We start from the raw sequence: 17,301 nt of genomic DNA, 5'->3' as shown, positions 1-17,301 counted from the left end.
TTAAAATTTTAGGTATACAGTGGAACCTCCATTTTACATCCCCTGATTTTAAGTTTTTCCTCATTTCACATTGTTGTTTTGTGGTCCCACCTATATATTATGCATAATACTTTACATTTCCCTGATTTTACACCATTTTTTTCTGGTCCCCCCAACAACCTAAAATGGGGGTTCTACTGTATATATAACCTACTTAACTGCTAGCTGAGCCAGAGGAAGGCAGAAAACCCCATTTGAAGCCTCTCCAATTTGCCTCAGAGAAGGAAAAAATCCTTTCTGACTCCAAGATGGCAATCTGATTTGTACTATGAACTATCTTCCATAACCCTGTATTCTATCACTTACTAAAAAGCCATCCAGACCCTTTTTAAAGCGATCTAATGTCTCTGATTGAGGGAGAGAATTCCACATCTTCATGGCTCTCACTGTAAAAAAACTACTTCCAAATATTTAGCTGGAACCTTTTCTAATCTGAATGGGTGAACTTGTGTCACACACATACATAGTTATCATATCACCTCTCAAGCGCCTCTTTTCCAGCGTGAACATTCCCAACTTGGCCAGTCTTTCCTCATAGCTAAGACTTTCCATACCTTTTAGCAGCTTAGTTGATCTTCTCTGGACCCTCTCTAGTTCTATAATGTCCCGTTTGAGTCCTGGAGACCAAAACTGTACAGTGTACTCTAGATGGGGCCTTACCAGTCCTCTGTAAAGTGGAAGAATGACCCCCTCCTCCCACCAATAAATGCCCCTTTAAATGCAGCTCAAGACCTTATTTGCCCATGCAGCTCCTGACCGGCATTACTTGCTACAGCCAAGTTTAACTACAAGGACTCCACGGCCCTTTTCCATTATGTATTTGCCTAGTATAGTTCCATTTATGGCATAAGCAATGCTTGTAGCACAGGTAATATATCTGAGAATTATTTTGGAACGTCCTCACCCTCAACTTTTTGCCTAGTTTTTTTAAAATCATCCTTCAAGGACATCATCCCCTCCTCTTACTTTGTCATTGGTAGTGTTGGATTTACCTATGTGTATCAAGACCACCCATCTTCCCCAACTCCTCCCAATAATCTGTCCACTCGTTCTACCTGGTTCCTAACATTATGGGGCCGATTCACTAACTTCGGGTGAAGGATTCGAAGGTAAAAAACTTCGAATTTCGAAGTTTTTTTTGGGCTACTTCGACCATCGAATGGGCTACTACGACTACGACTTCGAATCGAAGGATTCGAACTAAAAATTGTTCGACTATTCGATAGTCTAAGTACTGTCTCTTTAAAAAAAACTTTGACCCCCTAGTTCGCCATCTAAAAGCTACCGAAGTCAATGTTAGCCTATGGGGAAGGTCCCCATAGGCTTGGCTAACTTTTTTTGATCGAAGGATATTCCTTCGATTGTTGGATTTAAATCCTTCGAATCGTTCGATTCGAAGGATTTAATCGTTCGATCGAAGGAATAATCCTTCGATCGTACGATCGCACTATTTGCGCTAAATCCATCGACTTCGATATTCGAAGTCGAAGGATTTCAATTCCCAGTCGAATATCGAGGGTTAATTAACCCTCGATATTCGACCCTAAGTGAATCAGCCCCTAAGTGTTGCAGTATGGAATTTAATGTCATATATAATAAGGTTATTCCTAAAAAATATATCCAATAACATATATGCATGTGTGAGAAACCCTGTTTTATATAAAGAACAGAGATCCAGCAAAAGTCTGATCACACAAACAACACATTTGTGGATGTGTATCACAGCTTTAACAAATAAAAGTATCTGAGAACCTCAGAAGAAGAGTTGTTGAAGCCCATAATGCTGAAAAAGGTTACAAGACTATCTCTAAGGAGTTTGGACTCCACCAATCAACAGTCAGACTGTGTACAAATGGAATAAATTCAAGACCGTGGTTAACCTACCTAGAAGGGGTCGACCATCAAAGATAACACCAACTGCAAGGCATTTAATAGTCCGAGAGGAACCCAGGGTAACTTCTAAACAACTGAATGCCTGTCTCACATTGGCAAATGTTGATGTTCATGAGTCCACCATAAGGAGATCACTTAACAGCAATGTGTATGACAGGGTAGCAAGGAGAAAGACACTCCCAAAAATATTGCTGACTGTCTATAGTATGCTAAAGATGATGTGGACAAACCAGAAGGATACTGGAAGAATGTTTTGTGGATGGAAAAAGCCAAAATAAAACTTCTTAAATGTGAAGTGTTACATTTGGAGAAAGAAAAACCATCTCATTCCAGCATAAGAAAATCATTCCATCTGTGAAACATGGTGGTGAGAGTGTTCTGGTTTGGGCCTGTTTTGCTGCATCTGGGCCTGCATGGCTTGCCGTCGACATTTTACCAACAGATCATTTTAAATCTAACATCACCTTTATGGTCCATATCCAGCTAGCATCTGCTGTCTGATTGGGCATGACAAGCTCCCTTATAGCTTGGCACAGGAAGGGTTAAGTGACATTTTGTTATGATACACAGAACAAGGCATTTCCAACCTATGATACATGGTTAATGTAAAGTTATCAAAAGACCAAAGGACACCTTGGAGAAGTAAGGTCAGACTGTAAGCTTTGCTGCACAGCAGACGACTTCCCCAGGCATGTGAAATCTCCATATAAGCATTATCCCTAGGCTATCTTCCGGTGGCAAATGAGGACAATCCCTGGACTTTATCTCACTTGGCCAGGAGTCAAAACCTTCTCCATTTTTGTTTAAACTAAACGCACATTGATCTCTGTTGCAAATCTCCACAGCTGCACCCTGAACTTGTTTATCTTGTGCAGAAGATCCTCACAGGAACCCTTATTTATACACAATGATAAAAGGCAAACAGATAAAGATATAAAGTAGAGGAAAATAAATATGGAAAGGTCATGCTTGCAATGTAAAATGTACAGTTTCCTAATATGGCAAAGCTATGAAGTATTTTTAGTTTTCTTTATTCTTTAGTTTTCTTTATTTTCACATACACTATTATGCTTCCTCCTTTAGTTGGCTTACAGGCAAGGCCTCATTATCCTCGGTGTTTGTACCTTGACTTGGTGGGTGCTCCTGCTCTCTCATAATTGCACAAAAGAAGTCAGACATAGCAGCTGTTGCTGTTAAGAGTTTTATTTTGCTACTTTTACAGCTATAGTTTACATTGCAATAATGCAGTTTTAGAAACAGCCCAAACCCTGTCTCCCGGCAGTTAATGAACAACACAAGCAGGACAAAGCATCATGTACATACAGGAGGGGGGGAATGAATGACCTTCCCGAACATTAGTGACTAGCTTTAGGCTGTTCCTTTTAAAAGAAGCGTCACACATTCATTATACCACTGTTACCAGTGGGACTGCCAATCTTACCATGTTGTTTACCCCCCTGGCACCAGTCGGGTTAAAAAGGCACCAAAGACAGAAATATACATATTTACAAAACATACAATTTAAACACAAATCACACGTTCCTTTGACAGGGTGTCTGAGTTTTAAACATTCTGTAAACCTTCAAATATCTTTTCACGTACACTGGTGCAATACTTTAATAAAATATCTCGTAAGTGCTCTATCACAATAAAACAAATCTCAGATTGCTTTCTGCCCGCAGATACAATCTAAATATTTGCTGTATTTCAGAGATTTTATAGCTCCCCCCCCCACATTTTTTTGTTTTTAATCTTCATATATATTTCTCTATTTATATAGATATTTACAACTCTGCCATATATTCCTTTTCCTTTGGTTAAAACTATAACAAAAGTTAAAGCCCTCTGTCTTAAAAAGCATACATAAGTAATTCTTTGTTCGGTTTACCGAAAAATTGAGTGCATATATTTTCTATACCATAAAAATTAAATACTCTTTTTCTATTTCTCAGGGGTTGCAGAAAAGCCAGCGACTAGAAAAATATCGAATTTAGGTGCCTTATACTGCTGGTATTCATTCGCAGCCATGACCATAAGTCACAGCCCAAGCCAGGTCGGTGGGATACACACGACAAAGCTACTACTGAGCAGGTGACCCCAGAGTTCCTTATTGCTTTCCTACACACAGGAGCTAAGGCAGGGCATTGCAGTACAGTCAATGTTTACGAACAGCCAGAGAGTCTTGAAACCATTCTTTGGTCCAAAACTATGCTGAAGTAGATAAAATATAATCTCAAAGCACCCTTGCCCCAGAGTACAGAATATATCTAGCATCTGGTAATGTGTTTCTTTATACTAGATTTTAAAAGTGCATTGAGATTTGCATACAATCTAGCTAGCGTCACACTCTTCCTGTATACACAAATGGAATTCCTGGCTGCCGTTCTCAGTGAATTTAGTGCTTGTGTAAAGTTAAAAAGGTGCTTAATCTAAGTTCCTTTCATATTAGCAGCAGGTATATCCATAGCAGAGTAAGCTTACCCTCTAAAAAGCCTAAAACTGCCCTCCGGCTTCCTTAGTCACCAATATGAAAGGCTATTTAACCCCGTGAGTATCACAGTTCATTCTGAACTCCCACAAGAGCCAATCTAAGTGCTTGTTTTCCTGGGTCTCTCAGGAGACCAACAATTATTATTAAGTCAGGGGGTCACATAATTCTGGTCACTGCTGAAGACCAGTCTTAGAAATTATGCGGTTTTCCAGTAGTATTTGGCTTTTTCCGTGTGTTTTGTTTCCCCACTTAGTACCAAATAATAGTTGATTTCAATACATCAGTTCCTCATAATGAGTTAAGCAGCCAATAAAGCCACTCAAAAGTAGCCCAGTCATCTACCAAAAATAAAGCAATTCAATTCAAGTTTAAGCATAAAGCTGCACTCTGCAGGGTATCTTGGCAAAAAGTGTCAGTTTGAGCAATTTCAGTTATACCGTAAAGCAACAAAGGTTAACTGCCTTCAGAGTAACTGTCAGATGATTTATATAGATAAATATACCATTTTACTAACAATGCGGTTGCTATATTGAATGCTCTCTCCCACCCTGCCTTGGAGTGCCAATACATTGCTGGCTTCTATTAAAGTCCACCCTGTTCATTACCACTGATTCATTGTCTACATGAGACATATAATGTGGAAACAAATGAAAGTGTATGATCACTTCCATCACACAGATGATAAAAAAAATATATATATATTTATATTGATGTATTTACATTGAAGAGCGCACATTTCACATGACCAGGACAAAAATAATAAAAATAGTTAAACCCGTTTCGTTTGAAGCCATCTGCACGAAGATCAAAATAGAGGCACTCCACGATTGATTGGAGGGACGTGAAAACTCAACAAGATTTTGGGTTGTCAGAAGGTAAGTCGGATGAGGATAAACGATACTGGACTTTTGTGTTGGTGATAGCTCCGTGTTTCTGACGCAAGTGAAGTCTTAGCTGGCTCTTGTGTCGAAAATGTAGGTTGCATTTCTCACACTGGTAGAAGGGGACAAAAGGATACATAAGGAATCCTCAAAAATATGAAAAAGGTGCATTCATTTTTTTTATTTTTAAAACAAAATAGCCTTTTTATAATGCCATCTAAACATTCACAAACAGTGGGAATCAACCAATATGAATACAGTCTTGCAGGAAATGCACCGGTAGATCAGTAACATTAAATATTATGGTTGAACTCATTCAATTTATAATTCTTCCATAAACAGAATTATAATTTCCTGTCCACTAATATGTTTCATATCTTTAAGAAAAAGGCCGCCAACAAATACAACTCCATTAAACCTTTCCCTGCAACTATAGCTTAGAAAATAAGCCAACTAGCAAACCTGAACCAAACAGACTCTCCAAACATACATTTTGATAGGGCTGACAACATGCAACTAAATACATGTAAAATTGTGTTTAAACTACAATTTAAGCTTATTTTTTCCCAATATTACAGTGAATGTATTTTCCACGGAAAGCGATTTTTGAAGGAGTACTAATGGGTACACCCCTTAGTGCGCCTGTGCTTCTCCAGGGGAAAATGTAGACGGACCCTTGTTTGTGCAGCCATTCAGTTCTATTTAGCTACAAATTATATTTTCCAAGGAATGCCATGACATGCAAAAACATATAGGAGTTTTCTTACATGGTAGGGTTTCTCTCCAGTGTGGATCCGAAGGTGACTCTTTAATGTTTGCAAGTGGCGGAATCTTGTGCCGCATATGTCACATGGATATGGTTTCTCTCCTGTGTGAATGAGAACATGAGCACGAAGATGGGCAACCTGTAATTAAAGACACTGTTGTAGAGAAAGCAACTAAATCCTCTGCTTCATTTATAGTTACAATTAGCAGGGCTAATGCCAGCTGGGTGCCACAGATACAGACCTGCACAAACCTTGCCCCACAGGTCTCACATTTGTACGGCTTCTCCCCAGAGTGTATCCGTGTATGAGTTTTCAGGTTTGCAGGTCGGTTGAACTGAGCCCCACAGATACTGCAGCGGTATGGTTTTTCACCTGTTTCAGAAGGACAAAAAAATAATTCTAAGCGCTGCAAACAAAATAGTAAAATGCTCATGTTATCAACTTTGACATGCTGTTGCAATTTCTCTGAACGCTTATAAGCCTATCGCTCCACTGATCAAGCAGATGGTACAGAAATGTTCAGCTTCTGAAAAACCTACTGAAAAGCTGAGTTTGCCTTTAAACTACAAGTCAGTGCTTAGCGAAGCATGGAAAAATGCCATCCATATGGTAGACACAAGCAGTGGCAGGACACCAGTCTGAAATGCCAAAGTAAGCTTCTCTGATTGGTGTCCGTCACCGCCTGTGTCTGCCATAGGTATATGGTTTATCATGATTTGTTAGGGAAATCTGCCCAAGGCAGTTCTTAGCTGGAACACAAAGGTGTCAAAAATTCTGGGTTTAAGGAAAGCAACTACTAAAAAAGTTGGAAAAAAACCAGATCATGAAAAAGGCACATATAACAATAAAGGATAACCACTAATAAAAGTTTTAAGTCAACTAAAACTGAAAATGTATCAGGATAACTGAAAACATTATAAATCTGGCACCCACCGGTGTGAACAGTTTTGTGGCTGGCAAGGTTTCCTTTGTATCGGAAGGAGGCCTGGCAACGGTCACACTTATACGGCTTGTCACTGTGCATTTGCAGCATGTGTCTCTTTAAGGAACCTTCCTCAGAGAAACGAGAGTCACATTCATTGCAAAAGAAAGTACCATTTTCTGTGGGGAGATGTGGCAGATATTCAGTTACAAGTCCAAATGCAAAAATTGCCTGTCTTTGTCCTGGGTTCTTTGGTTTTTACAAACTGGTTCTCATGCCTTAATTTGGGTTAATAAATCATTTGCACAGAAACATGACTTTTTTTTTTTTTTTGAAGTGTGGTGTAGGAGTTTGGTTACACTTGTTAAGCCATGTGCTGAGTGTAACATTTAGCGTAGTTCAGCAGAATGAGTTTCTATTTAGGACTAGTAGTAGTGATACTTATCTGCTATTTGTATTTTGAGCTTTGCCCAGCTGTGCAGATTACAATAATATTGTATATAATATAGAGACGTATGTCAATTCAGTCTGGCTCTATGATGGGTACCATGACCAAACACACACAAGCTCTGACTTACCGCAGCTAGAGTCTGAATATTCTGACTGTGTCTCAGTAATTTCTTCTCCAAAGTTGGAGCCAGGGGTATGAGGGCACATCTCAGGAGGAGACTGTGATGAAAACAAATTGAACTTGGATGCTTGAACATAGAGAGGTGAATGGCCCTCGCTGCTTTGTGGGGATCCTTCCAGGGACCTAGACATTACAGTTACATAAAGCAATATATGAGTAATTTGTAAACATAATGACCCTTGCTTAAAATGTCTAAACAGGAAATTGCTAATAAGTAATATTGACAAATTGTCAATATTACCAGTCAAGATATGCAACATCACTGCATTATTCTAAAAAAAAAAAAATCCTACAAAAACACCATTAGGGCTCTACTAGCTTAGAATGGTCATGTGTGCAAACTCCTTACTGGTGTTTAGTGGAATTCTTTACATGAGGGGGGGGGGGGAGGTCACCTTAGTAGTGTCCCGATGCAAGTACCACCCTCTTAGTAAGTCTAGCTTCTGCTAAGCTGACCTTGCAAAACACAACATATATCTTACACCAGACATCTGCTAATAGCTGTCAGATACTGAGAAAATGGGGTGGATTGCAGGCAAGTAAAACAACATGCATCTAAATGACACAGGAGGCAAGTTTTGGATCATGTTAGTGTAATAACTAAATCTGTTGCCAGATATTTGCACCTTTCCAATTATATGAGATACACAGTAAAACATTTCAAGATTTCTACAAATCAATATAATATTCAACATTTTGCCACTAAAAAAAAATAGGTCATCCTCAGCTACCTGTTGACAAGGTTGTTCAGTTTGCTAGTTTGGGGTATCAAAGGATCTTCTGTGCTTCCATTCATCTTAGCAGAGGCCTGATCATCTGCACTTTCGGACTTCACTGGATGTTGGTATGAAGATAAAGAAGTATAAGAATTCGGTGATAAATTATCAATGTCACTCTGCTTGGTGCAACTCTCTTTATCCCTCTGGTTTAAGGAACTAAGCAACTTGTACTTTTTCCAGTTACAGGCTTTTGGGTCTGTAGAGTTCTTAGATATTGGAGAACTAGATCCTTGGGATATTCTAGCATTTTTGCTGCTGCTGGACTCTGTAGGTGAATTGGGTTGACAGTCCGATTTCTGTGGACTCTGTGGACTTACAAGGCCCTTTCGATTTGCAGGAGAGTTGGTTGGTTTAAAGTGCTGGCTTATTTCATCCTCCGAGGATGTTCTCTCCTCTTCTTTTGCGGTTTTCTCACATGTGAAAAAAGGACTACTTCGGAATGAGGGACCAGCAGACCTTGAGCCTAGAACCATGTTGTAGTGTGTTTCACTTCTGGGCTCTTCCAGTGCAACATCCTTTTGGGAATAAATGTTGGTGTGACACATGCTGAAAGACATATCTGGCATGGCTTTTCTGTAATCTCCTAGCACAGTCCTTGAGTTTTCTCCAGGCAACACATTATCCTTTTGACCTCTGCTCGCTTTCTGAATCTCAGGCATCTGCATATCTTTAACTTCATCCTCAGGAAATAGGAACCCAGGTACAGGCATATGACCATAAAGGGGATAGGAGGATGTGGAACTACTGTAAAGGCTGGAAAAGTAGGACCTTCCATCACACATGGTTCCACTGCGAAGAGGTATGGTATTTTCAGACATCTCACAGTTTCTATAGGCCATAACATCTTGTGGTAACATTGCTCTTCCAGGTACAAATTCATCTCTGGGTGGCTTCATGGCGACAATATCCTCACTGTAGATTAAGTAAACCAAGAAAGTTTAGATACAATAATTCAATTGCAATATGTTTGCCAGTAATAATACACATGACATGCTCAGTGTGTGTGTGTGTGTGTGTGTGTGTGTGTGTGTGTGTGTGTGTGTGTGTGTGTGTGTGTGTGTGTGTGTGTGTGTGTGTGTGTGGGGTTTAGGGTTAACTTTTAACTGGTCTACAAGAACAGACAATGCGCCCTTTAATGAATCATAATCACCTTGATTTGAGAAACCTCTGGCAGGTGTCCACAACATGCTCCATCTGCAGATACAGTGCAGTGCTCATAACAGCCATAATGCTGCTGTCCCTCAAATTAAGTCGAGATGTATACATGAAATCAAGAAGAACTCTGAAGCCATCTGCGCTGATGTCTGGGTCCAGGTTAATGATGTTCAAATTACACTTCATTGGGTCAGTGAAGATGGCGTAGAACAGGCCACTACAATGATAAGCAAGTCCACATAGCTCAGCAAAAAGGGAACTAAAATTTCTACAAAACAAAAGTAGAGCAAGGTCTACACTGCAGAGAGAACTCCAAGGCGACCAATAAACGAGACATACCTATGCAGACAAAGTATTATGGTAGGTCTCTGTTCATTATATGAACATAACATTATGTTTTTCCTGCTGCCACTAGCACTAAGCAAAATCCCTACTGGCCTCTTTTGGCTGACTGATATACATCCTTTTCAGGACATGCCTTTTAAGGGGATTGTAACACTACTGGGTGGCTATGAAAGTAGATGCATATGGTTTTGCCCTTACAGGTGCCATTTTTGCCCAGTTCTAGAAAAACAACAACCGATCTTGGCAGTGTTCAAATAGCTGAACAGTAAAAGTCTATCTTTTGATTGGTTGCTATAGGTCACTAGACCAGTAGCAAAGTTTGCAAATTTTACTACCTTACCACATATGTTATTGAACTATTTTTTTTGAAGGGGAGGGTCAAGCTTCCTTTCCACGGTTTCCTATGTACTTCTCTAAGACATCTTTTTCCACCTTTTCCATATCCATCTTTTCTCATCTCTTCTACTTGGTCAACCCATCCCTCATGCTTCTTTCCTCTTGTTTGTTTTTGTGTACCATTAGTACCTTTTTCTTTAAAGATATGCTGACGAGGTGTTAAGAGCTAAACGCTCAATCTCCTGCATGCATATCAATAGTTCACTATCTTCAATAGTTAAAAGATGGTGCTAGAACAAATTACCTGCAGGCCATGAGGACTGTTTTGTGAGCTCGAAAATGCTCTCCGTTTACAATGATGATAACGTCAGTCAGTATATCTCTGCTTCGAAGACGATTGAGGTTCAGGAGAACATCGTTTGCATGTCGAGTGAATTGGATGCAGCGGTCAGTTTGAGTTTGAGATGCCATAGTGCCCTGGTTTCTAGAAAAAGCAAATCACAGAGAACATTACATCCACTTTAGATGTAACCTATTCAGCCCAGTAGTGAAAAAAAAAAAAAAAGTGAAGCACATGCCTGCAGAATATGCGGTCTCTTGTATGTTAACCAATAATTCCTCTTCTAAGAGGTTTTAATATGAAAATACCAACTTCCCCTTTTAGTGGGGTATCTCTAGGCTATAAAAGTTGACAGTTAGCACGTGTGTCACAGAATGATATTCAATGTCTGCCTCTCCAGCAGACCTGCACGTCTTTAAAAGAAAAGTGCTGCCCCTTGGATGACAAGTTGTAGTTCAGTGACTTTTAGAGAGCCACGCATTGAAGATCAATGGATCAAAAGCTCATTGGGCTGCACAAGGAAAACATAAATACTAACCTGGAATTTCAGTTCACAATCCAAATCCCTGTTCGATAGCTAAAACAAAAACAAGAGGATAAGTGAGTGAGTCAGTGAATTCAGAAGAAACACTTAATCTGTCCACATTCAGTTAACGCTGCATCTATTAGCACCAGTTGTGCCCAAAAGCCATGTTTCAACAGGAGCATGACACACATTGCATTTGTCATGGTAGCGAGTCACAGCAAGAAAACAGCATAAATGGCTACACATTACTTTCCATTATGGTGAGTGGTAATCAATTTGTCAATATGTTTGTGCCTTATTCAAGTTAATGAAAGAAATCTGCCACAGTTCATGCTTTTGTACCACCACAACTTAATAATTGGGGAGGTTTTGAATTCACTTTGCATACTGCAATTTGTTCAGGGCTTATAAATATTGTCCCTGATCTTTGAAATCATGGTTTACACTATCTATGCAACATTTCTTGGGTCTCTAGGACTTTAGGTCCAGCGCAAAGGGGCATTACAACAGCTGGAGGGCAGCAAAATGGAAATCACTGGCTGATAAGACTGACATAAAAAGCACTGTAACATCACCTTTATGGAAATGAGAAATCTTTAGCAAAGTGTACCATAGTTAAATACTGTTTGGTTACTCAATTGTACCTTTCTCCTTTCAATCACTTCACTATACTATGTTTTTTATGGAAGCTTTCCCAGTGCATGGACACTAAGCAGTAAGTAAGCACAGTAAAGTTTATTGCTCATAACAGAGATGCAAAGAATATCAAAGGAGCCCCAATCATTTTTGCTACAGAACTACAGGGTGTGCATATGAAACTCAGAACTCAAGTCTGTGTAATACAACATTTCTGGAAAGCATTTTTGACAACCTTTAACCATCTAAGTTGGGATTAAACTGCAACTCAGAACAGATCCACAAAGTTGTTGAGGGGTGCCAGAAACTGCAATTTAACCACATCCAGAGGATCGCAGGTTACCCATTTGGTGCCAGTTTATATAGAGCTTCAAGAATTGGAGGAAGGCAAAAAGGACACACAACCAAAGTGATACATTAAAAGAGAAAAAAAAAAACAAAGTTTCAGTAACTGCAGCTATAGAAGCATTTATACCAAATGTATGGAGCAAGGGTAGGCACTTAACCCCCCCCCCACCTTAGAATTCTCTATATCAACTTTAGCCCAGAGCATTATAGTGCTGTAGATACTGAAGACACTTGCCTGCATGCAGCTGAAAGCACAACACCTTCTCCATAGGATGCTCTGCTCCGCTGGCAGACAGTTCACCTTTGTGCATTCTCTGCCTTGTGTTTAGATTACAAATCACCTGCTCCCATAAGGGAGGTGAATATTGCAGCAACTCTGGCCTGGAAAATATTTGACTGAGTCTGGGAATATTTCACCCAATAACCTACAGCAATTTTAACATTCCTAGAAAGCCAATTTAGGACAAAGGGCTTCATTAAAGAGCCTCATATCTCTTCAGATGCCCCAAGGCAAAAGCTCAATGTTTTTTCACTGGATTGTTTTGTAATGTTACACACATATGTATCCAAGTGTTATTTGAGCATACCATCTAATTCAAATTGTACCACACACACACAACTCAGATAAAGCCCCTTTCCATGACTCAATTGATTGATCAAATATCATCATTATGCTATCTCAGTTACAAGTCCCCTGGTGTAAGCCAAAAGTTCACTTTCTTAATATTAAAAGTTAGAAGGAAACCCTATAGCAAGTGATTTTGTAGCACAAAAGAAAAATGAAAGCTTGAGGATAGTGATCAGCCTGGTGCAAAATACAGCATTTATAAAGTCCATCACCCGCTATCCAGAAAGTTTCGGAAGGCCGCGTCCCATAGACTCCTTTTTAATCAATTTACATTTTTAAAAAATGATTTCCTTTTTCTCTGTAATAATAAAACAGTGCCTTGTACTTATACCTAAAATATAATGAATCCTTAATAGGTGCAAAACAATTCTATTGGGTTTATTTAACGTTTTAAGTGATTGATTGATTGATTGATTGGAGAAAATATCCCTTATCCAGAAACTCCCAGGTTCCAAGCATTCTGAATAACAGGTCCCATACTTGTATGTGCATAGCTATAATATGCTTGAGTTGCATAGTCAGTTTTAGAAGTTAGCCTCTAGGTGGTGCTAAAATGTGTACTATACACAATACATCAACACAAAACAGGTTCTGACATTGGTAAATACAACGTTTATCATGGGGCATTTGCACCTAGTGTAAAAAGCAGGTAAGTTTATATAGTGGGATGCTAGGAGTTAATACTTAACCCATGTGCCAGCTTAATAAATTTAAAAATCTTATCGGGGTGGTTTAAGTGGCACATATAAATTCCAAGACACAGGAAAAATGTAGGTGGTGTAGATATTTTATAGTCATTGAGCCCTATCAGTGACTGCGCAGGAAAGGCTTCTGGCTTTAGGAGGAGTGGGAAGTGTCAAGTCAATACGCAAGAAGAAAAAAAAAGTGTGAGTTTTGTTATGAGAACTTGAGAATTGCAATAGCATGCGCATGAAGAAAAAAAAAAAGCCGTGTACAAAAAGCATTACATTCCTGGGGTTAGGGGACAGCGATACAACAGTGCTACTATTTGCTTGGCTCATACCATCTGTCAGAGTATACGCAGCTTGGCATTCTCTGGGCAAAGGAAAAGAGCAAAGCTTGTTTTAAGTCTCCGGTTTCGATTTTTAGTGGAGAATTAAGTTCAACTACACTGAAGTCAATTATTTAAGCACTCTCTGGGACTTGTGACTTTTCAACGAGATGGCCCTGCAATGTTACTCATTCTTTATTTAACCAACACCTTGTAACAGTATCACACAAGGAATCCGGCTTCCAGCCGAGACATTGTAACATTTTGCAATGATGGCCTGAAAGGGATCATTATACCATTAAGTAGCCATCAATAGGTAAATAATAGATTCAAAGAAGCCGTGCTTAAGCCAATACACTGTGCCTGGCAATCAGGTTTCTCAGGAACTATTCACTCAAAGGAGGAGGCATAATACAAAACAACAGAAATTAAAAAACTACCAACTAAGTTAATGTAGGCTGAACACATTTTATATGTTTATACATTGCTATGAATTACACACAGCAAAGTTGTATATGGAAAGAGGTTGCTATCAGACATGATGCCTGATGGACATTTATATTAGAGTAATGGAGCTATATTATTTGAATAATCTGGCCAATTCTAATAGATAGAGTTCATGGAGTTGTACTTATTGTAAACAGATTGCATTTAACTAAATGCAGCCCTTTTAGAAGGTGCCCACTTTCACCCATGATTTCATAGCCTTAGATTAGTGAATAAGGCCATAAAAAACATGCAGAGTATCTGCACAGAATGTCCAAGGCTCATAGTAAATTAAGTCACTCTTCCTAACTATTATCTGTCTTGGCTGGAATAAACCCTGCATATTGCCAAACAAAGTGCAATACATTCAAAAAGTATGTGCTTTTGTGAAATACAATGCTTTTAGAGCAGGGGTCCCCAACCTTTTTTGGCCCGGGGATCAAAGAAGAGCCAAGGACCAGGGAGTGGGCGCTCAATTTGGCGCGCGGGCGTCCAATTTGGGCACGCCGGCATCGAATTCGGAGTGCCGCATTAATTGTTTGGCGGCCCACTTCAGGACTGGCCTGGCGTTGGGGACCCCTGTTTTAGAGGATCCAGTACACATCTGGCACCCAGCCTGCCCTAGTGGTCACCAGGTGATACTTCAAGTCGGTTCACTTTTATTTTAGGAAAAATAAGACAAAAAATAAATGTCAAGACACTATTGGCTTTCTCATCTGACTTATACATCGGAGGCAAGAAAATATATTTTCCCTCAAACTTAAAAATCTTGGTCAGCGAAGTGGAGAACATGGAATATGAAAAATTGAATGAAAAGAAATGGATTAGACCCACTAAAATAATTCCCCATACAATGTGTAGCAGGCTGATATGAGATGCAGTTTGAGAACAAAGGCAACATTAACATGCCATTTGTATAGGGGTGGCCAACCTACAGCCTTCCAGGCTAACTGTAATCAGTTTAGAAACTGCAAAATATACATGAGGCTGAATGATACAATCAGTAAGACTTATACAAGACTCTACAATTATTGCATTTTAAACACTGCAATTTAAGGAAAGTTAACAAGGAGGGGTAACGCCTATTTTCAAACTGTCATCGAGATCATGTTTAGGCAGACATTCTTTCTTAAAGTTTATGTGCATTCTTTAGTATTGACGAAGACTTCAGCGGTTTTTGTGAATTGTAATGGTCTGTTTAGCCACTAGATGGCAGTAGAAATATATAGAGCGATTTTTAGCTGGCTGAGAAGAACCTTGGGCTAAAATAGTTGTTTTGGATAAACAGGCACAGTTGTTCTAATGTTTTGCAGTTTCTCGCTTAAGAAGGAAAAAATAATATTTTATGAGTTTTGAATCCTGACAACATGTGATTTTTTTCCCACCAACTTCTCCTGGCTCAGAGACGTCGGTCATGAAATAACAGTGGGCAAATTTAAATCTTCTAATGCTGGCAGGGAAAGCCTTGGAATGCATTACTTAGTGGCAGCGAAGTCAGACACCTCTTTTATATAACAAGCAAAAGCAATACCACGTATATCTGTGCCAACTACATTCCTCTTCCCCCAATGATGACACCAGAACATAGTAACGGAGGATATTTCTATTACAGGACATGAAATCTATATTTTTTTGTGTGTGGCTTGTGCCACCCAATATGCAGGCCAACTATGTTCACTGAAATGCCTTCTTATACACAAAGTCATGCTTATATGAGGAGTATTTACCATGGCTTTCGGTAAATTCCAGGTATCCTCTTCCTCCTGAACATGCAGTGTGTCCTGAATCTGTCCCGCGGCACAGAAATTGCTCTGTTATTATTGATAAGCAATGGGCTCCAGTTGGGACTATGCCCTTTTTTTTTTTTAATTTTTCTTTTTAGGTGCTAGCACCCTTTGTGGTGCACCCCAACACTTGTTGAGCTATTCTCAACAATATCAGGGACAATTTTCTCTAATTACTACAGCCACCCTGGGTCACAGTTGGGGAATTTTTGTCAGCACATTACTCTCACTTTCTAAGCAAGCGCCTGAGCACTTCCCAAAACAAAATAACATCTCTTTATTGTTCATATCCATCAATTGCAGCCCTTCAGGAAGATGCTTCCACTAGGCAGATTAACCCCTCAAGTGCCGCCGATAAGAACAAAGGGCCACAAATGATTTGTGTTTTTGCCACATACACAAAACATAAGAAGAGAATGAGAAACAGAACCATGCAAAGAGATTATTCAGAACCTTTGCTCAGCTAAAAGGGAATGGGGTAAAACTGTTCTGACAATTAACATAATCTGTCTCAGAGGGACTGTTCACAAGTTGTTGGGGGGAAATAGCAAAAGCCACAAAGATTAAAAGTGCAAAACAACTGCTGTCCTTCTAAATTTAGAAATTCCAAATCACAGGGGGATTTATTAAAAGCGGTTATCCTAGTCCTCACCGGTAGGGGTCAGCACAGCACCAGATACAACAGTAAAACATGAGATGTTATTTACCAGAGTATTGGACACTACTCCTGTGATGGGCTGGAATCTCGCACAAGAATGAATATCAAACATCTGCAAGCTAACTCGTGTTTTGAGCAGCTCACAGCCCTCAGGGTAATAACATTCAAGGACTAACAGGGATGCCCCCCTATAAGAATCAATCCCAGCAATTAGCAGTCATGTTGCATCAGCAGCACTTGTATCAATACTTTTAATACTAAGCTGGCAGTTGCATATTAGTAGGGTGCACTTTATACAGTAAAAACTAGCAATGTGCCCTAAAGGCAAAGCAGAACACCTAAAGCATTTGTGTTGGCTCAATACATTATGGGGGGGAGGGCAAGTCAATCCACTACTCACCATTGGGAATTAGGGTTGCCACCTGGCCGGTATTTTACTGGCCTGGCCGGTAAAAATTATGGTTGGTCCCAATGTTATCAATAGGGAAAAAAGATAAATATATAGGAAGGCCGGTATTTTTTCCCCAGAAAAGGTGGTGGCAACCCTATTGGGGATGAAAGCAAAATGATGGGCAACTGTAGGCGACACCGACACCCTAGAAATTGTGACGTATTATAGAGAAAGGTTAAATGTACTCTAGCAA

The 17,301-nt window shown here is 39.6% G+C and overlaps 1 protein-coding gene across 2 annotated transcripts in view; it reads right to left on the bottom strand.

Annotated features, from left to right (window-relative positions):
* Positions 1-3,117: 3,117 nt before the first annotated feature.
* The window catches only part of bcl6.S (BCL6, transcription repressor S homeolog), a 56,102-nt gene continuing 41,918 nt past the window's right edge, over positions 3,118-17,301 (bottom strand). For both annotated transcript variants that reach the window (XM_041564023.1, NM_001093558.1), the window contains 9 exon segments: positions 11,118-11,156; positions 10,544-10,723; positions 9,554-9,775; positions 8,356-9,315; positions 7,572-7,747; positions 7,005-7,172; positions 6,313-6,443; positions 6,072-6,209; positions 3,118-5,416 (listed from right to left, as the gene is read on the bottom strand). In XM_041564023.1, coding sequence (XP_041419957.1) covers positions 5,273-5,416; positions 6,072-6,209; positions 6,313-6,443; positions 7,005-7,172; positions 7,572-7,747; positions 8,356-9,315; positions 9,554-9,775; positions 10,544-10,710 — 2,106 coding nt within the window. In that variant the 5' untranslated portion in view covers positions 10,711-10,723; positions 11,118-11,156 and the 3' untranslated portion in view covers positions 3,118-5,272.

The sequence above is a fragment of the Xenopus laevis genome, chromosome 5S (genome assembly GCF_017654675.1).
Source record: "Xenopus laevis strain J_2021 chromosome 5S, Xenopus_laevis_v10.1, whole genome shotgun sequence".
NCBI classification, from domain to species: Eukaryota; Metazoa; Chordata; class Amphibia; order Anura; family Pipidae; genus Xenopus; species Xenopus laevis.
This window is presented reverse-complemented; position numbering and strand designations above follow the sequence as displayed.